General features: G+C 44.1%; 1 protein-coding gene across 2 annotated transcripts; it reads left to right on the top strand.

Annotated features, from left to right (window-relative positions):
• The first annotated feature begins 24 nt into the window (after positions 1-24).
• TMEM248 (transmembrane protein 248) lies at positions 25-19,836 on the top strand. 2 transcript variants are annotated; one of them, XM_063342236.1, is made up of 7 exons: positions 25-157; positions 12,100-12,274; positions 13,003-13,288; positions 14,562-14,712; positions 15,496-15,679; positions 16,150-16,293; positions 17,061-19,836. In XM_063342236.1, the coding sequence occupies exons 2-7, from the start codon at positions 12,116-12,118 to the stop codon at positions 17,079-17,081; spliced, it is 945 nt and encodes a 314-aa protein (XP_063198306.1). In that variant the 5' UTR covers positions 25-157; positions 12,100-12,115; the 3' UTR covers positions 17,082-19,836. The 2 variants fall into 2 exon arrangements, with proteins under 2 accessions (XP_063198306.1, XP_063198305.1); XM_063342235.1 differs by lacking the exon at positions 25-157 and adding an exon at positions 2,655-2,885.
• Positions 19,837-21,469: the final 1,633 nt, after the last annotated feature.

Below are 21,469 nucleotides of genomic sequence, written 5' to 3'. Positions count from 1 at the left end.
TTCTTTGCAGAAAGATCATTGTAGTGATTAAGTGCTTAAGAACGACTTGCTGGTGCGTTTGTAACTAAATATCTCTAATTCATATGCCATCTTGTTATCAAGCCACTAAAGTGGGAACGTTTTCAGCAAAGCATGCTCCAAGTGCCCCGCGAGGCAGGTAAGATGGATTTCCCATCCCAGCTAAAGGTTAGCCAGCAGGAGCGGTGTGCTCCTACCCTCGGTGCGGGCTGGTTAGTAACAATGACCTGTCTGTAGGTAAAACAGGTAAATAGGTTTTTTGGTTGGGTTGTTTTTTTTTTTTTTTCTTGCTTAAAAGGTAGTTCAGTTGCCCCAGTAATAACTGCAGAGTATCTTTCCAGCGTTGCAGAATTCAGGCTGGGCAAGCCATCGTGCACGGGCTGCTGTGAGGTGCTGGTCGTGGCAGTTCTGGGCTCGGTGTGAGCTGACGAACCCTCTAGTACACGGTACCAGATCGGGCTGGTACTTGCTCCAGGCTCGAGGTCCTGGGCATCACTATAGGATAGAGATGCTCTGGTCCCACACACCAGTTTGGGATGAGATACAGTAAGAGACCCCAGGGATGCAAAAAGTTATGAAATAGTATCTATGAACAAGTTGCTTTTGAACCAGAGAGTTTACTGAAATATTATCTTAAAATTAATTGGAATGCTGTGCTTTGGTGACAGTAACAGCATCAAAAATTCTTCGGGTTTTTTTTTCAGCAGCCCACTGCTACTAGTTCAGCATTACTGAAAACAAAGACCCTGCAGCTCGTTACTAGGACTCAGATCCTAAGTTATAAACTACTTCTTTGCCTGCGAGCTACCCATTTATTTTGCTGTAGTGAAGAACCTATTTTGCAGGAAGTACTGGTTAACTAAACCGTACAACGTCTTTGGTTTCATATAACTGAATTATGAAATTAAATTGATGATAACTGGTAGAAGAATCAATGTTTACTAATTCTCCAGTGTAAATTCTCTTGTATCTCATGCCTAAAGGAGAGGGGCACAGGGAGGCAAATGACCTGTCTGGAGGTAAAACAGGTAATTAGGTTTTTTTGGGGTTTTTTGATAGATAGATAAAGCTAGTACTATTTAACAGCAATTTGAAAATAAGGGTTAAAACCGTTGAGGGGAGGGGAAGCAGTGTTCCATCTGATAAAGAACTTTTTTGCTTTATCTACAGCCACCATCCTTTTGTCAGAGCCGTGTACAGAAGTAGTCTATATGTTGATTTGGGGTTTTTCTTATCATCTGAGAGCCTTGCCAAATGTGCATTGGCGCTACCACTTCTTTCCCAAAGCCACGATCAAGAAGGGAGTCAGTTATTAACTAAGGCGAGTAATTCAGTACTGTCCTTGGACAGGGTGACTTCTGACCTTTTCGAGCTTCGGGAAATACCGTGGTGTTACCTTTCTGAAGTACCACAACTACTGGAGATACTGACAGACACTTCCTTTGCAGCTCGTCAAGCTGCTGCAGTCGGGGGGGGTGAGCAGGTAAATTGGGGGGGTGCTGCAGCTGTCCTTGCAGTGAAGAGCAGGTTACGATAGACCGAATGACGGCTAAACCAGCTCGGTAATGCTGGAGGGCTGGGAGCGCCATTACCTTCCCTGGATTGTGGCCTGTTGCCTCTTGTCCCTTCACTGGACAGAGCCTGGCTCTGCCTCCTTGCCACCCTCCAGGATTGATGTAGAGATGGGCAGGATCCCCCTGAGCCTCCTCTGTCCCAGGCGCACCCACCCCTCCATCCTCTGCATCCCCCGCGGCCGGGCTCGCTCCCCTCTGCTGCTTTTCCCAGGGAGCAGGACTTCAGGTTCTCCTCTCCTGGGCGTCGTTATCATTAAAGTGTTATTCTGCTGGTTCCTTCTGTTAAGTCAGCTGCTTTAAGGATTTCATCTTGAACACTTTTAGGTATTTGTAGAATTATAGAATTGTCCAGGTTGGAAGGGACCTTTCAGATCATCGAGTTCAACCATCAACCTGACTCTGACAAAACCCATCGCTACCCCGTGTCCCTCAGCACCACGTCTGCCCGGCTTTTAAATCCCTCCAGGGATGGTGACTCCACCACTGCCCTGGGCAGCCTCTTCCGATGCTCGACAGCCCTTTCCGTGAAGAAATTTTTCCTAATAGCCATCCTAAACCTCCCCTGGCACAACTTGAGGCCGTTTCCTCTTGTCCCATGGCCTGTTCCTTGGGAGAAAAGACTGACACCCCCCCGGCTACCCCCTCCTTTCAGGTAGCTGTAGAGAGCGAGAAGGTCTCCCCTCAGCCTCCTCTTCTCCAGGCTGAACACCCCCAGCGCCCTCAGCTGCCCCTCACCAGGCTCCTGCTCCAGACCCCTCACCAGCTCCGTTGCCCTTCTCTGGACCCGCTCCAGCCCCTCAGTGTCTCTCGTGTCGTGAGGGGCCCAAAACTGGGCACGGGCCTGGCCACTGCCGAGCACAGGGGGCGATCGCTGCCCCGGTCCCGCTGGCCACGCCGTTCCCCTTCTCTTGGATGTTTTTTGCCGGGGAAGGGGCGGAGGGTCGCGGGGTTGGGCGACGTCGGCTCCGGGGCGGGAGCCGGGCCGCGCGTTGCCGGCGCCGCCGCAAAGCTTGTCCCCCCCGCGCCACCGTCCGTCGGCCGGCCGGGGTGAGAGGTCACGGCTGCGTCCCCGGAAGCAGCGGGAGGCGGCGGCGGCGGAGGAGGCGGGCGTCCGGGCAGCGGCGCCGGTAGCGGCCTCCCCCCCCGCCCCCGGCCCCCTCCCCGCGGCCCCCTCAGGGCAGGAGGATGGTGCAGAGCCCGCCCGCACGGCAGCCCCGCCGCCTCTGAGCCCCGCCGCTGCCTCCGGGCCTCCGCCCGCCCGGCCCGGGGGCCTCTTCCCCTCTTGGGGCGCCGGTAAGATGGGGACGGGGGTGGCTGAGGGGACCCGCCGGCCTCCCCTCCCCGGCTGCGGGGGCCCGGTGGGTGTGGGGTCGCCTCCGCCCTGGGGGGGGGGGTCTTGCGGGTCTCGGCGCCGGGGTCCCGCTGCCGGGCAGGGGCGGGGGGTTGCTCCGGTGACGGCTGCGTGACGGGGGGAGCGCGGCCGGAGCCCGGGCCCGCAGCCGGGCGCGTCCCTCCCCGCCGCCGCAGAGCCCCGCTTCCAGCGCTGTGTGCTCAGATCGGCGCGGTAATAACGATAAACGGTGTGATTTGGCTGGGCTGGGGTATCCTAGCGTCAGTTTTACTTTATTATTTACTTAATTATTGTTTTTAAAGGTTGTTAGCTTGAACTTTGTATGTGTGGTATCGTACCGGGAAAAAATAGTAAGAAAGAGTAATTCCGGTAGCACTAAAAATATTTCCGTTTCAAAATAGCTTCTGAATAGTGATTCCTTCGTTGGTTCTTTTTTTAGTGTTTTTTTTTTGTTTTGTTTTGGGTTTTTTTGCTATTCATTACATGCCTGTATTTTATTCTCTTTTACTTTTTTGATTTAACTCCTGTCTAAAGACGTTACGATGGTTTTTTAGTAATAAAATTTCTGGTGCATCATGCCTGGAACATGGCTGCTGGATACCTGACGCTAAATTTGCACCGTGTATCGCAACGAGGGATATGGACAGGCTGGGAAACATTTCTGCCTGGCAAGGGGAAGAACAGATTACAGCGCAGCTTCTCTCTTCCCCCTTTCCCTTTGTTTGCTTTTTAAGGGCTTGTCTTCTCCGGGGAAATTTAATTGCGTGATTAGCTCTGGCAGTGTAGTTGTACAGGTGAATTTGCCCTGTTAGACAAACCTAGAGTCTAGATAAGAATTCGTTAAGGATTACTGTCCACATCATCGTCGAACTTCTGAGAAGTTTTGCAATTGGAAGTGGATCGTGAGATGAGAGCCTGCCGTGGGCCTGTCTCTTGTGGGAAATCATCAATGCGTTTCTATAAATGGTTAAGTTATAGGAAATAGGTACTAACCCTTTTGCTTCCAGGTTGGATGTACGAAATGGTTCTAGGCTCATCCTGTGAGCCACCTCCATCCACTTGCTTTCCCTCGGGTCTCCGGACCGAGCCGATGGCTGCAACCCAGCTTCTGGTCAGCAGGTGTCCGCAGGACAGGGGACAACTTTTTGTGGGCAGACTGAGCAGAGATAATACTGAATTGTGCCTGCGAGACTAGATTTAGTCCCATCAAAGAGGATTAGGACCTTAGTAGCTTTGTTACTTCCCGTAATTTGAGGAGTGGCTCAGGGCCGGTGGAATGCCATTCTTTCCCACTTGAAAGACAAGAACTGGAAATGCCGCCAGATAATACAAAATAGCCAGTGTGCTCTGCCTGTGGAGAGGAGCATCCGAAGGCAGGGACAGACAGACCTCGGTGTCCTCCGTGTGAGCTGGGTGACTGGCACCTCCGTTGCCCCCGGATGGAGCACGGCTCCCTCCCCAGACACTCCCCGACAGTGTTCCTGCGGAGCTGTTAGCTGTGAGCATCTTTATTTTTTATTAAATACCATAATTGTTTTAGAAATGAAGCTGTTTTATTAAATGAGTCCTAGACTAAGCATTCAGGAAACTCGTTGGTGTCAGAATTTTGTTGCTTTTCCCAAATCTCCCTTTGCCAAAAGCATCTCTGTAGGTGGGAGTCTCATTGTTTTGAGAAGAGCGATCTGACCGGTGAATAAAGCTTGTTTGCCAGGACTCGGAACTGCTGGGTTCTGTTTTGGACAAAAACTTGCGTATGCCCTGGCTTGTCAGGTTTTGTTAATTATCTACCTGTAAAACGGAGACTGTACTTACCTGCATGAGTTTGAAAGTCCTATTTCTTTTGACCAGTGTGGGTGAAGCATACAGATATGGTGACGTTACTGCCATATCCTTGATATTTTGGCTATTACCTCAGTCCCTTATTTCAGTCGTTTTTGCTGTTTGTATTCCCGCCTTCGCTAGTGGCCACTGGCTGTTTTCCTACTCCTCTCACACAGGCAGCGTTACCTCCTTTCTACATCCAGAATTTTGTCATCTTCTCTAAAGCTGCCATTTCCTCCACTTGTCAGTCATTCTCTGCTTGTGATTCAAGCTGTGTATCTGTCTGCGTCTCCCTCGCCTTACAGTTCCCGTTACAAGCCACCGTTCTCATTACAAACAGGCTGAAGAGCCTTTTTCTGGCATTTTTGTGTACTTGCGCTGCTGAATTCTGTACCGCCTTCCTTAAGGAAGTCAACGATTAACCTTCTTAAATTGGTCACTAAACCAGTTTCTGGTTATTAAACCTTTACTGAGACTTTTCATACTTCTTGAGCAAAGCCTTTCTGTAAACTGCATTTGTTTGCCTGTTGTCAGTACACTATACGCAGGATTTGATTTCTCTTGGAACTTGGGCAGATCCTATAAAACTGAATGATTTTCCTTTTGCCTTCCTCTCCCAGGTTCTCATGCTAAGCAACAGTAACCAGAATAGTGGTTTTTAGTACAACTTCACAGTCCTTGACTCTAATATTGTATGTTTTATTGGAACCTGGATGATTAAGATTATGATAAGTCATGACTTTGACTTGTAAAAGTCAGAAGGTTTTAAAAATGCCGAAGCCAGAGCTCTTGCATATGAAAGTGTGCTCTTTCCCATGGCACAGGCTCACTTGGCAAACAGGGCTGCCGCCTTAAAGTTTGGCAGCAAAATGTCTATTTTCAACCAGAGGTTCATTTTACAGCTGGGGATGTTTTAAATTGTGTTTTTCACTTTTTACGTAAGGCAGAATTTGGGGTTCGTTGAACCAGTGAAAAAAGGCTTTCCTTGCATTGTTTATATTTCTTGGCTTATAGCTTTTCTACCCTTTTCTAGTTCTTTTTTTTTTTTAAACCTTTAGCGTTTAAAAAAACTAGTATTTGGAACTTGTTTGCGTTTGTCTGTTTGTGCGGAAATTTTTCTTTAAGTGGTAAATGAAAATCCAGGGTGCTGTTCCAGGAGCATCAGCTGACGCGCTGCTCAGGTGCCTGTGGCAAATCCACCACAGACACGTTGAGCTACAACATGGGTTTGTTGGGAAGGGCCGTTAAGTATCTGGAAACTTCGTGTACACAGATTGAGTAATGTCTGAGCCACAAATTTTCCTTTTTTTTTTTTTTTTTTTTTTTAACTCATCTGCTTTTCATTGTAAGTTTTCTGTCCTTAGCAAGAGTTACAGTCAGGAACTTGGGTCTTGCAAATTCAGTATCAATTTGATCCTTAGAATTTACTATAACTCTGACCAAATTACTTCCCTTCCTTGGCTTGCTTTTATGGGTAGAACTGAAATGTTTGCTGTTTATGTAGCTCTTGGGGATATTGAAATGCTTCATTATGCTTTGAAAAGTGGTTTTAGAGGTGAAAAGAAACGTCTCGTTAAAGTACGAAGCGTTTTGCTTCGTTCTGTTCTTGCAAGTCCCCGGGCTCTCAGCCTTTTGCTAATAATCTGCTTCCTGACCCACTCCGTTATCAGAATACCGCGAGGAAAGAAGCTCCTTTTCAGCAGGTGATGTTCTTGCTCTTGTTCTGTGCCGCACAGCGTCTTCCCTCCGTGCCCTTGGCATGTGCAAAGGGGCCAGGCTGTTTTCCTGCCGCACTCTCTGCTTCCCGGCTCTAGCACGACGGTGGGGGTTTTTGGCAGTAAACAAACGTATGGGATAAAATAGCTCAGAAAGCGGCGATGAGCCACTGACCGGTTTGAGCCCGTGCGCTGTTATCTCCCACTTGGGGGCTTCCTCCTGGAGCAGTCTTGGGGGAGGCGCCGTGTTGTGTTTGTGCACATCTGGCTGCTGATCTTTCGGTTGTATTTGGGTGCGGTGGATTGAAGGATCCTAGGTGATATTTTCATCGACTTTCTTCCTCCGTGAGCCCCGATTACCTCTCTCCCCCTACTCTCTGAAGAATGCTGGTGCTGTTTACTATGAGTCTGTTGACTTTATTTTTTTTTTTTTTAATGCTGAAGGACAGGAGGAGGGGAAGAGGCTCAGGTGGACAGAAAAAGTGCTCTGCTCTGGAGGTTCCCTCTGCCGCTGACAGAGGTTTTAGGTTGCACAATTTCATCCTGCAGGGTCTTGATACGCTTCTTGAAAATACGAACTGAAACAGTTGCAGGTGCTGGCACCTCTTTGTTTCCACGGATAGCAGTATGGGAAAGTAAGTCTTCCTATAAAATCAGTGGGAAAACCCCACTTCTCCTCCCAACTGCCTGTGTTTTATGATAAAAATACTATGTTGTGAAATTCTAACGAAGACTTAAAGAAAAAAAACCCAACCAACCTTGATTAGCCTTCCCCAATTTCTGAAAGAAACTGACCGTAAAAGCTGTGACAGTTCATGTAGTAGAAATGAATAGTTCATTTCAGGGCATGAAAGGGCAGCCGTCTGGTGAGTTTAGAAACTTCTGGTTAATTTTAATTTTTAACCTGTTTATAATAATAATAGATAACATTATAATACAAAATTATGATAATAAAGATAATAATTGCTGCTGCTCTGAGAACCAGCAGAGGCTTTGTTTTCCCTTGCAAGATCAAGTGAGGTTTCTTTTGCTAGTTCTGTTCGATAGGCTGGTGATATTAGATTGAGAGATATAGATATTAATTAGTCTTTATAAAGCTTTGACAGACCATTTTGAATATTCTGAACTTTAATAAGCAGCTTCACAGCAAACACAACCGATCTATTTTCCTTTACTATTTTAGTGGTTTAGGTGTTAGACATCAGGTTTGGTTTGAGGAGAAGAAAACCAAATTAGAGACATTTTTGGTACCTGCTGCTGTTTACTGTTCTTAAACGAGAGGCACTTTAGTTTGCAATCAACACCATTTCTTTGTTTGCATGTTATTTATGGATGGTTTGCTAGGAAAATCGCAGTTCGGTTGATTTGTGTTTATGAGTGTTTTTCTGGCACGCAACGTTATTTTCATTCAAAGTGGTTAACCCTGATGTGACCCATTTCCTAACCCACATTGTACCGTAGTAATGGGACATCTTTGAAAACATAATTGATTTATAAATAAACTGAACTGCACAGTTAAGATTAAACGCTATTATGTGCAATAAGAGGTTCAGGCTTAGAAAACGCGCGAGGTCTTGATGGAGCGTTGGGATGGGTTGGTGCTGACCTGCTGCCCTTTTTCTCCACCCACAATTTTCTTCCTTAAGATATTTCGGTGGGTTTTTTTTATTATTTAACACCACCCCCACCCCCCGAAATATTTTTCTCCTCTAGACTGTGACTGTCTTACATGCACAACAAGAAGGAGAAATATTTGTAAGGAAATTACATGATTTTAAGCTTTCTGGTGGAAAGGCTGTAGTTGATGTTATGGCAAGAAACATGTAAAAATTATGTCAGATGTTTACTTTGATCTCTTTAAATTTTTTTTTTCCTTTTGGCAACTACAATTTTAGTTTTAATACCTGCTTTAGTACAGCATGCATGTTTTTATTGTTGTTAGGAATTCAGTTCCTTTGATATTAATCCCTGAAATGGGAATTTAATCTGCTGTGACTCATTCTATTGACTTCTTGGTCTTTGCAATAGACTTCAAGATTTTCCTTATTTGTAACTTATTCTTGAAAAACTCATAGGTCCATTTCAGAAGTTACCTTTTTTATACCCTTTCATACACAAATGAGGAGGAATCAAAAATGGTGCTTCTTTGAGGTTATTGCGTTCAATCTTGAACTATTGTGAAGGAAGACTCCCCTAAATTGTAGAATAAGTGGCTATTTCCTTGCTTTTTAGATGGTTACCTAATTCTGTGTTTGCCAGGGACTCTGACATATTAACTCTTGTGTATTTCCATCCTTTACCATTTTTATCTTTTTAACTCTTTAACGGAATTTCCAGGGTTTGTAGGGCCTGATTTAAGAGCACAACATCTCTCCGGCGCCTGTCCAGTGTTTCCCGATGAGGTTTCCCGATGAGGACCGTCAGCTGTAACTCTGCCTGAACGTGGCATTTTGTCTTGACGGATACACCTCAATACCGAGCAATTACTTTGGAGTTGGTGGCCAATGTTCCGGGCTGGCAGTTTTCATTCTTCCCGTTGCGCTTGAGCTACTTGTTAGGCTGACTGTGGCGATTTTTATTGCACGAGTATTAAAAGGCTTAGCCGGAGCGGAGAGAGGCAGGCGGCAGTTATTAGAGCCGCTTTCTAAATTATTTATTTAGCTAAAAAGTGAAATCTGATCTTGCTTTCCTGACCTGCCAGGAGGTAATAGCGTTGGGTTTCTTTTTTTAACTGTGCGAAAAAGAAGTAAAAGTTTAAATTATATTCTTTAGGTTATTCATTTACACAGGGCAAGTTGTGGGTTACGACCAGAGCTGGTAGAAAAATAGCATTTGTGTTGTGTTTCTGACGGGCCCTAACAGAAAGCAGGGGTCGAAGTGCGTGGACCATTAACCGAACCCCTAAAATCTAGTGGGAATATACATTTTGGTTTGTATGCACTGATCTGTTTCACAAGTTCTTTGATAACTGGTGTTATTTAAGCATTTTATTTCATGAAATATTGGTAGCTCTTCAGGCAGCAGGGTGGAAACATTCTTCTTGGTTCTGGTTTGCACTCACCGTGTCCGATTGCTATTTTCCTGTCAGCTCTAGTATTGAAATCCACAGTTGTTCCCTTTTCTCACATAAATGCTCAAAAGGCATATTACACTTTGGAAATTGCAGCTTATAGCATTTTCTAATTGCTTTCAAAGCCGTTGAGTTATGGGAGCATATTAAAGCAACCGGCACTTAAAAGCCGGTGATCTCTTACATAAAAATATTAGCCCAAATATTTTTATATGTATGCTTTTCAGCGCATCCAGTTTTATGGCCGATGTTAGACCCTGTGGTAAACAAACATGCTAATGGAGCTGTTGGAAGCCCCTGTAAAAAAGGGATCACAGTTCTGGGTATGCTGTGGGTGACATTCAGCTTTGATTAAATGCCGTAATAAAGCCTGCATCTGTGGTGTTATTTTCAAAAGGAAATTCAGAAGGGAACGCTGAATACAACTCTGCTTTTTGGTTTATCTTTTGATTGTTTTCCATCTCAACATGTGTCTCCAGTGTTTCGAGATGGAACGTTTGGGATTTTTAGCCAGGGCTCATTTAAGAAATTTGCTGCCGGTGACAAGATAAAGAGGCAGAACGTAGAGAAGTGCGGATCGTCCCCAGCATGATCCTTACCAGCCCCAGCTCTCCCTTTCCCTCGCGCTCCTGCCTCCTCCTGACACCTTCACTGGCCTCTTTTTTTGACCAGATAGCAGCTGGTCTGGGACAGACATCGAAGTTCTGGTAGGGTGTACATTTATCATCGCCTTTTCTTTCCTCTCTTCTCCTTCTCTCCATCCTTTCTCTGCACCGTGCTTTTCACTCTCAGACACACTCTATTTTTGTAAAGAGATGTTTGCAGCACCCAGTCGTTCCTGCCGGCTTTCTCTGGTCTTCGCAGGGTGGGTGAAAATCAGCTGATGGTGCAAAATAGTGAACCCAGGCCGTGGCGTTGTGCTCTGGAGTGAGCACTGTTTCAGTAGATTCCACCGAGGAGAACGAGTAGGTGTGTGGGGAGGAGATGGGGAAGGTCAGCACGAACAACTCAGTGGTGTCTTATTGCCACAGGAGCTCGTGTCTCTTCTCAGTGAGTTGAATTTCCCCCTCTCTGGGGCAGTTTTGCAGGTTTTGTCAATATTCCTTCTGTTAAGAATAACAGAAGCATTTCCGGCAGTGAAATCTTGATTGTACACAAGAAGGCGATCATTGTACATTGTGGGACCTGAAAAAGACTTGATCTGAAAGCTTGTCCTTTTCCTTTCTCTTGCTTTCTTTTAAATCAATAGATCAGACCAAAGATCACTCTCTCCCTTGCCCTCTTTCTCAAAACTCGTTCCCTCTCTTGTCCCCAGGCTTCCCACTCTTCAGCCTGGTACATCTGGATTGTAAATGACGCCTGTTTCTAAGAAAAGCCAATGAGAATCACGCAGACCTGCAAGGAGCAGGGGCCCTGGCTTAATTAAATGTTATCAGATCTGTATGAATGCTCACACGTCACCCGGTCACAGTCCTGAATTCTTTAGGTGCCAGTCCTGAAGTTTGCCTTTTCCTATGAATTTCAGGGATAAGCAACACATTGCTAGGAACAGTTACTGCCTTTGTAGTTCAGTCGGTGTTAAAAGCCTTTTCAAGCAGGATTTTCGGTAAGACGAAGATAAGAGGTTTGCTTGAAGCTCCTTCTTGCAGAGCTGCTGAAGCCGATGGCGCAAGGCTGCCCTTTAACACTGGGCTGTTTGCTTTTCCTTGCGAGTGCAGGTGGGGAAGCCGATACAGTAAACTTAGTTTGGGTCTCTGTGCTCGGCAAATGAAAAGAAAATTCAGAAGAGGAATCAGACAAAATACAATTTTTTTGGACAAAAATTAATGATTCAGTACTTTTCCTCAGCATGCGTAAGGTCCTCTCTTTGTTTACAGGCTCTAGCAAAAGTTCTCTAGATCCTGCAAGAATCGACGAAAGAAGGGATTCTTCCAGCCTCCACCCTAATGCAGTTAGTTTGGTGTTCCTGACCACAGAATTCTTGACGCAGAAGCCTAAAATGATGTAGGCTGCTTTTTGGATCCCATTTTGAAGGTCTGGTCCTTGGAGTCTAGGGATGGAGTAAGGGGGAGCTTTAAGGTTTCAGCCTCAGTTTTGAAAGTAGATGCAAGGCTGTACGAAGTTGGATCTCTTGGGCCGCATTACAGCTCCATCCGCACTGTAATTTGATGAATTCCAAGGTTACTGGAATTCAGGTGTAGCGGCATTTGTTCTGCTTAGGTATTTGGGGAAAGAAAAGAACTGGGTTTGTTGCTTATCAGCGATATTTGGCTGGGCTAGAAGTTGTCCTCATTTCTTAGAATCTGGTCCTAGCTGGGAACTTCGGGCGCTGAGAAGGTGAAGTCAAGCGTGCTTTGATTTGTGCTTAATTTCAGGCGTACTGAGTCTGTGTTCAGTGAGCAGCACAGAGTCATATAATTGAATCTCATTTTAGTATAAGATTCCTTTTTTTTTTTTTTCCTGTCAAACTTTTGTCTTATGTGATCTACAAACCCCCGCCCTGTAACACACACACAGCCCAGTCACTGTTGTAATATTCTTTGTTTTCAGGTGAACAATCAGAATAATGTTCAACATAAACCTGTTGGAGAACCTGAAGGTTTACATCAGCAGTCGACCTCCGCTTGTGGTCTTTATGATCAGTGTAAGCGCTATGGCGATAGCTTTTCTGACACTGGGTTATTTCTTCAAAATCAAGGAGATCAAGTCACCAGAAATGACAGAGGTAGGTACAAAAAGTTCCTGAGCTAAATGGGAGGAATACTAAGTTGAAAAACATGCCCCAAACTAATGAGTGATATTTTTTTTCTCCCCCCAAAATGAGTTGGGTTTTTCCCCCCAAAAAAGCTAATGAGTTTTTTTGGTTTTTTTTTCCCCTCTCATGGAAGTGCACAGTCTTATGGGAGACTTTTTTTCATTTATGCTTGCCTGTATTTCATAAGGAAAGAGGCTGTTGGTGCGAACGTTTGAATAGTCTTGTTTTATTTCGAGGATGAGGCCGAATCATCGGAGATGGATCTTCCCTACTATGGCCAGAAGCCTTTCTTTTTCTTACTCTGCTGTGCCAGCTCGCTTGTTTGTGAAACTTCCTACCTAGTAGTACTGTGCTGTAAGGAGGGAAACCTTGCTAGAAACCGCTCATACCCCGAGCCTGGTGAGGGCGGACCAAGGCGTATATTCCTTCTGTAGCTTAAATGAGGATATTCCGCTGCTGCGCTGAGCAGCGCTCAGGTGGTGGCTGGGATTGAACACGTCTGACTTGTGTAAACAACTCGCCCTGTTGTTTAGATAGCCGTGGCAGTATTTGTGCTTGCTTTGTGAGCCGTGTAGTTTTTGTTAAATGGCTTGGAACTGCCGGTGGGATGGTACACATCAAGGTCTGCACCGCTCTAGGGAAGCGGCAGCAAACAGCTAACTCGCTAATCTGGTTGAAATCTTCACCTTTGTTTTAAGGACTGGAATACCTTCCTCCTGAGGTTTAATGATTTGGACTTCTGTATATCTGAGAATGAAACCTTAAAGCATCTCATCAATGATACCACAACTCCAGAAAGTACCGTGACAAGTGGGCAGGCGAGATCTTCTACACAGTCTCCACAGACTCTTGAGGACTCCGGTCCAATAAACATCTCTGTTACAATCACGTTGACGCTGGACCCGCTCCGACCGTTTGGCGGATATTCTCGCAATGTCACACATCTTAGTTCCACCATTTTTGGACACCAAATCGGACTCTCAGGTATGCAAGACTTGGCTTTTTTAACTTTGAATGGTAACTATGTAATCAAATAAAAAATCACCAGCTTATTATTGGTGAGATGAATCCTTTGCTTAGAACATACATGTGTTTCCAGATTTGTTGTAAGTAAATTCCTATATAAAGCCCTTCATTTGTTTGCTAGAAAAACTTTTCCCGGCATCCAGAATGGAAAAGAACCTGCAGGTTTGCAAGATTAGATTTTTCAGTTTTAAATGATTAACCTAATGACAATGGAAGGTAATTTTTAAGCCAACAAAATTCCAAGCAGCAAAAAGCTTCTACAGTGGCTATCTTCAGTTCTATCTTGATACATCTTCAAGCACTTAACTCTCATTTTAAAGGCATTACTGTATATACATTAGAGATCAAGTAGCACATTGTCAAAAAAAAAATAGTTTATCTAAAATGCCTACATGAATAAGCTTTAATCTTGCCAACAGCAACAAATAAGATGGTTACAATTTCTGTGGCGTGAAGAGACTGATTTGCTGTGTGGCGGCCCTGCTGTTAAGTTTTGACAGGAGATTGTAGAAAATTACTAGAAATAGATAAGAAAACCTCATTGAATTTTAGCTTTTAGCCAGGGCTGCATTTTATATTAATGCCTGAAGGTGTTCTTGAACCTGAGAGATCCGTGAAGAGACATTTACTGTAGCTGTAAATCTCTATTACTGTATTTTATGTTGTTATTTTGTTACTGCCTTAAGAGCTACCAAATGCAAGTTCCATTTCCAGTAGCCTGGATTTATTTTCAGTATGAATATATCCACGTGGAGTTAACGTACGCTACTTAATCTGCAGTTCAATATCTGCTAGCACCTTTTTGTCTACACGAATATCTCCAATTTGAAAAGCAAGTGTCAGGAAAAGCGAATGTGGGATAAAGTCTTTGGGAGGAGAAAGGCTGAAGATGCGATTTTACTTTCTAATAAAGTTCTCTGAACGTGCATGAATTCACTTATAAGTAGTGAGTTTTAACTTCTGAAAGGAGGCTAATCACCCCACTCCTGGGGGCAGGAGAGATTAGAAGGACCGGCACCTGGGGCTTTTGTAGTGTAGTTTGGTTTGGTTTGGTTTTTAACTTTCTTTGTGTGCTCTCTTTGTTGATAGTGAAGATCCTGGATGACTTCAAAGGTGCGGGTTCAGGGTGATGGTTGCTGCCTTAGCCGTTTGCCTCTTGTCCTTATCCTAGCGATTGTTGCTCAGATACTTGTGTGAACAAAACCCAGCTTTCCTTCTCTCTCTCTCAAAGGCAGAGAATCCCACGAGGAAATAAATATTACGTTCACCCTGCCGGCTGCCTGGAATTCAGATGACTGCGTTCTTCACGGCCACTGCGAGCAGGTCGTGTTCACAACCTGCATGACTGTGACGGCAGCCAGCAGCGTGTTTCCTGTCACAGTGTAAGTGCATTTTGAACACTCCTTCATAGACCGGTTACTGGGTGGTTAATGCCTCAGCTGGTTCTCTGAGGTTGTTACCTTCTGATGAACATGGAAATTACGTACCTGCCTGCCTTCCCCCACAGGAAGAGCCCGGCCCCAAGTCTTAAGACTTTTGCTGTCTTTTAGCAACACTAGATTTTTCTGTGGGTGTTTAGAACTGTAGCCCCTACCTGCCTTTCAACGTGCTACCTGTGATTTAAACTTCACTAGGAGCAAAAGAATCTGTGAATATTTAAGAAAGATACCCTACAATTTAGTTTCACTGCCTCGTGTGAGAGCTAAGGCTTTGACACTAAGGTTCTTATCCTCTTCGCTGCTGAGAGCTCAGCGTGAGCCGAATGCTGCTTTGCTGCCATACCCCAGCAGGTACAGACCTTTCATCAAAGTAGTTTCCCTTTGTCTTCTCTAGACTCTCTGACACTCTTCAATGTACCCTGGAAAACCACTGGATAGACTCACGCGGCTGTGTGACGCCTTATGAAAACCAGTGTTTTTTTAGTTCAGCTGTGGGCTGTTGACTTACTGGAACAACGTGCAGTTAAATTCTAATCTTAGTATAGGAGTCACATGGTTTTTTATCCAGCCTTTTGGTTAAGCTTTGCTTTTTCTTGTTGTTTCGGAAGGTCCAAAATAAAACCGTGCTGCTGTTGAGGAGACTGGGCTTGACTCAATTCTAAAAGTTACCCTTACTGAACGTGGAGGATGGCAAGTGGGGTGCTAATTCTTTCTGTTTTTCTGCAGTCAGCCGCCACATTGTGTTCCTGAGACGTACAGCAATGCTACGCTTTGGTACAAGATCTTTACCACAGCCAGGGACTCCAATACAAAATATGCACAAGATTATAACCCTTTCTGGTGTTACAAAGGAGCAATCGGAAAAGTGTATCATGCTTTAAATCCCAAACTAACTGTTATAGTTCCAGATGTAAGTGCCACGGTGTTTTTATACGTTATGTTGAATAAGTGCTTTGCTCTGGTTTAATGGAATGTGATTCTTTTCGTGTCCTAAAATAGTCATATTCGGTGGTGGTTTATTGTGTAGCGCAAGGGTTGAGACAGAGCTGGGTTTGCTTTACCCCTGGTGGGCGTGATGGTCTCCATGTAATCTCCATGTGCCTCACAGCTTTTGATAACTAACATTTAGATTTTCAAATCGTTTGAGAAAAGACGCTGACAGTGCATGGGAAGAGATCTCCGGTACAGATTTTTAACATGAGGAGATTTTGGCTCTTTATACGCCACGATTAGGAATCTCTTTCATTACGACGCCAGCTGCGCAGGGGGAAGAAGGTTGATTCATGAAGTAATTTCTGTGCTGATCTGATAATTATTGCTTTAATATAAAATGCCAACTCTTGGTGCATTGTCAGTAAATGGTTTTAATTCTCTGTGCAGGATGATCGCTCTCTAATAAACCTGCATCTCATGCACACCAGTTACTTTCTTTTTGTGATGGTGATTACGATGTTCTGCTATGCAGTTATTAAAGGCAGACCAAGCAAACTGAGGCAAAGCAATACAGAATTCTGCTCTGAAAAGGTGAGTCTGTGTAATAGCAAAATACTGACTCTGATCAGAAAACACAGGAAACCTCCTTTCCTGCACGGCGCAGAGTGGTGGTTTTTCTTGTCTCTGGAGATGTAGATTTAATTCCCTTTCAAAGAGACGGGGGTGTTTCATTGTGGACAGTACGGATGGGAGCTGCAAAATACAGATACGTGCGTTGTAGATCCTCAGAGTTAGATTTCTCTCCTGCAGACGTGGATTATTGCAGTTCAGTAAGTGCTGCCATGCAATTCTTCTGCCGTAATTCTGATGTTACTTGCACCGTTTTGTATGAAGCAGTGAATAGTTTTATTTATCTTTTATCACAACAGACTGAAACCTTTGAATAAAACACGATACATGATTCTAATGGTTGTTAATCAGAATTAATTTGAAAAAATGACAAAGCCGTTGAAACAGTCAGTATTGAATACTGCATTGGAGACCTGCGCTTTGCTTGAAGGATTAAATATCAGTATATTTAATTGTGAAGTAGGAAGTTAATGTTGGCACCTTTTGATCTTAATGATATTTTGTAGTATGAGCTCGTTTGAGCGTTTTGTTTTGTTTTTTTTTTTAATTCATTAGGCTCGGTACAGAACACCCTCAGACTTACTTTGATTTCCTTTCCAAGTTAGACTTTTCAAGGCTCTTTGAAAAAGCAAGGACAGATATGCCCAGCTGCATGGAGATAAGTAATATCACTGTTACGGGATTAAGAATTTGACTTTAATTAAATGTTTTCTTTTTCTTTTGCTTAGGTTGCTTTGTCAGAAGCATAATCCATCCTCTCCTTTTACTGAGAATGACTGAGAACCGTGATCATTGCCTGCTGAACCCAGAATGGGTCTTAACACTCTGTGAATACATTATCTTGCAATGTTGGTTTATTCCAACCAAAGACATTTCAAGTGCCTGTAATTGATTTGTACATATTTATAAAAGTATATTCCGAATAGGTCAGATGATGCACTTGTTCCGCATTGTAGTGCGGCGGGAAACTTTCCAGTCTTTACCTGTGGACATAGCCGAATGTTTGTGTAGATATGTTTAGTGATATGGCTACATATAGTCAGAGCAAGATATTTTTGTCTAGCTGCATCTGGGCAGGTTAAGATGCCTTTGCAAGTGTCTCACACAAACCCAACAGATCTTTGGTTTTTTGCCCAATGATATGTACAGTGTGTTTGAAACAGTATGCACCTTTGATATAATACTGCATTTCCAAAGCCACCAATCTACTACATGAATTAAATGTGTATTTGTGTGGCCTAATACTTTCTTCCATTTGCTCCTTGCTTGCAAGAAAAAGATATCAACGTTTTAGATTTTTTTTTTTTTTTTTTTTTGAAAAAGAAATACATAGTCACATTTTAATAGTGCTGTATTTAGGACAAACTTGTGCTTTTATTCATAGTAAAAAAAAAAAAAAAAAAGAAGTGAAGTCCCATTTTAAAATGTTTCTTATTGAAAAGTGCTAAGTTTGGTTTTTATTTTTTTTTCCATTTGGCTTGCTGAATGCCAGAGAATCGGTCAGCATAGAGACTATCTGGAAAGCTTTCCACTTGGCCTCCCATCCGCAGCCCTCAAACCAGGATTGTGCATCTTTGCTGCAGAGCAGCTTTCTGTAAACTTTTTTTTTTTTTTTTCTAGAAAGTGAAAGTTAGTAAAAAGATGTATTGTATTAACAGTCTGTTGGGGCTCTGCACAGCCTTGGGCAAGTGCAAATAATGAAAGGAAAAGAAATCCCATAGTCTGTTACCGAGCTTCACTTTGGGACTCTCCATCCATCTCCGAAGGGCAGCTGAAAATGACACTTTTATTAGCTTTGTCCGATTTCCATTTAATGCTGTCCACTCGGGGGAAGATGACGGGGAGAGAACTGGGGCTGTTGTGAGTAAGGTCAAAGAAACCACACAGTAAAACACCCACTCTTCTCTGTGTCCATTCTTAAATCAGACGTTTTCTTCTGTGCACTTCTCCCTTTCTCATTCCAGCTTTTGCTGTTTCTTTTTGGCTTCTTATTCAGTAGCCTCCTTAATTTTTAGGAGTCGGGGTTTTCCTGCAGACATTTCCGCCGCTGCTTTTAAAATCTCACTGGTTGCCTTAATTGACCTTTCATCTTGTCTTTCGGCTTTCTTGTCAGGTAGTATAACTGTAGGTCTGCATACATACACATAAGCTTTTTTTCCTCCTCCTCTTGCTCTAAACTACGCAAAAGAAGAAACCCAAGTCAAAAATCTCAGAGTCTCAGTTATGCTGGCATAAGATTCTTAGTTTATTACCTTTAGACGCTATTGAGTGGTACCCTGCTGGTCTGTACGTATGGGACTTCAGTAAGTTCATGAGTCTTCAGAGCGTTTGAAGCAAAATAGTCACACTTTTCTTCAAAACATGTTTCCTTTAGAGAATTTCAGTTACTTAAATGGTGTTAACTAACAAGCGTTTTTCTCCAGGGATGTTAAGGCAGAGCTTTAGAGACGGCCTAGTTTGAAGTCGAGGGATAAAATGAAGCTTCCAGTTTTCTCCTGGTGCTGCTATGGGCTGATAATGGCTTCGCTGAGACGAATGGGTGAAGTCAAACCAGGTAGACGGCTTCTCATGAGAAGTGTCCGAGCTGTTCCTAATTCACGCGTGCCCAGCCTCCTGCATGAATACTGACTTCTAGAGCTGCCCGCCGGGGTGGCTTGGTCTGGGGACCAAAGGCAGGAATAGGAAACAGATCCGGGGTGATGTTGCAAATTCTGGAAATACCTAGAAAACACCCAGCGTAACGCGAGTCCTTTGGGGTGGGGGGGGTGGGGGGGAGGCAAAGCTAGGTCCTTTCCGTTTCAGCAAATTAAAAATCAAACTCCACATTTTCTAACTGGAATTTGGCGTTGGGGAAAACAGAAATTTGTTTAAATCTGGTTTTGCTATTTGGTAATTAGAGGAGCCTGCTTTGCAATTTATCACCTGCTGTACTGCAGCACCCAGAAATACTAAGATTGCAACCCACAAAGGGGGAAATGTCAGAGAGTTGTAATTTTTGGCCTTAGTTTATCCCTTTGCACCCTTGTATTGCAGCGGGGAGGTGAGGGTGTCCATCGGGTTGAAATGCTGTAATACTGAGGAATATCGGATTGTTCCTAGGCGCAATGTACAAAAGTTAAATGCAGCCAAACAGAAGAGTAAAAACTTAATATTGAAGTTCAGATCATATTGATCTTTCCTTTTTTGTTTTCTTTTTCTTTTTAACTATGACTTGAATCAGTTTTGATTCTATTTGTACGTGTTTTCTTGTTCTTAGAAAGCTGCCATTTTCTTTTGCGTTTTTCTTTGGCATTACATAGAAAATCTGAGCCTTGGTTTTCAACCCTCTGCAGGTGATTGTGGGGTTAAGATGGCTTTGTTTGTTTGTTTGTTTTGTTCTTACATTTCACTTGTCTTGTTGCATGAAGGTTAGTAGCCGATTTGGAAATGACATTTCTCTCCTAGGTTAATTTTGTGTTTGTAAGATGTGCATATTGCTTTGCAGAATAAAAACGAGGAAGTTTATTCTGTTGTCTTTATTTCTGCTGCCCGGTTCCTGTGGAGGTTTTATAAATCACCTGTGTTATATGGACCATCGGCGGAAATTAGTACCGAAAGTCCGCAATAGGTTGGAATTTCAAACCCTTTGTGTACCAGTGGTGCAGTGAGCACCTTACGTGGACTTTTATGTATAGAATCGTAGAAATGTTTAGGTTTGAAAAGATCTTTCAGATCATTGAGTCTGACCAAGCGCTGCCAAGTCCACCAGGTGTCCTGGGGTAGGGAATGGAGCTGGTGCTCATGAGAAAGGCAGAATTTGTGACCCAGACCCATCTCTCCTGCTGCTGTTCCTTGATGATGATGATGAAGGATGATCTCCGCTGCCTCCTTGCTGTGCGACTTGCTCCGCGGAACGAAGACCAGCTGCTGAGTGTTTCAGAATGTCTGCGGGTGGCTGGAGGAGGATATGGATGGCTGTTGAAACCAAGAGAATAGAATTTGTTAAATTCTAGCTCTAGTTACTGCAGCGGGAACAAGTTGCACCTGCGCGTTTTCAGCGCTTGAGAGTGTAGGAAAAACAGACTTCCTTTAGCTCTTGGTAGCTTGTTAAAAGCTGGGCACCGGGTATTTGACAGGCGCCAGGCAGCCAGCCCGTCGCGCTTCTCTGGAGAGCAGAGTTCAAAGCATCCAAATGGTGCCCTTTCAGATCTGGTGGCGAATGGGAGCATTGTTTACAAGCAAATCTGCGACGTTGGTTTATCATTTTTTACTGGGGAGAGGGACTCTGAGAATTAGTGGGGGGAAAAGTTATTTTAATAGAATATCTTTTTATAAATCCCCTTTGCTACGGCTCTGGGAAACCTGGCTGGTTCTGAAACGTCTGCCCCAAATGAGCATTAACGCCCTGCGTTCGCATGGACTCAGCTCAGCGTCCATGGGTACTTAGCAAAGCAGCCGCCTCCGGCCTCGACGATCCTGTCCTTCAGCCAGCGAAGAGGAAGAGAAAGGCAGTCGGACACGTATTCACTTGTTTTCTGTTAAACAAACTCTCTTTCATAACTCGAGCAGCCGCTATTTGGCAAGGGCACAGCTTTGTTCAATGAGTTTGAGAGAAGTGCAACTTCCTTGAAGAAAATCCTGTTTTTCATCGCTCTTGCCGCGTAGAGTCACACTTGAGTGAACTTACAGGAGGATCCGCGGTGAGTTCCCACTGGGGCAAAGGTACTCGGCAAATCGATACGTGATTGAATTCATTTTGTTCTAAAGTAAAGGTGAGCAGCCTGCTGCCTGGAATATTTCCCAAGCCTCTTACATAGGGAAAATCTTGCTGTAATTTAGCGCCATAGCCTTAAATCGAGTTCTTTCAAGGTTCCCCCCTGTTCCTGATAGCATGGACAGCTTAAAACTAGGTGTTTTAAGCAGGTGGTACAATGTGGGGTAGGAAAAAAGGCTGTTTTGCTGCTGTTTCCAGGTGCTGGAAGGGTGGGGTGAGCAGCAGGGATTCATTTGATAACACTGTAATCAGGCTGTTTGCTCATAACGAATGGATGTTTGTTAACAAACTAAAATAAGGGCAATGAAAACTTATGTAAAGCTTGCTCATCTGGAAAAAACGCACGCACTGTGTTTGCAAGCAGATTACATCTAACGTTAGCAG

Source organism: Chroicocephalus ridibundus, chromosome 7 (genome assembly GCF_963924245.1).
Source record: "Chroicocephalus ridibundus chromosome 7, bChrRid1.1, whole genome shotgun sequence".
NCBI classification, from domain to species: domain Eukaryota; kingdom Metazoa; phylum Chordata; class Aves; order Charadriiformes; family Laridae; genus Chroicocephalus; species Chroicocephalus ridibundus.
Note: the sequence above shows the minus strand (reverse complement) of the source record. Positions and strands in the feature narration are given on the sequence as shown.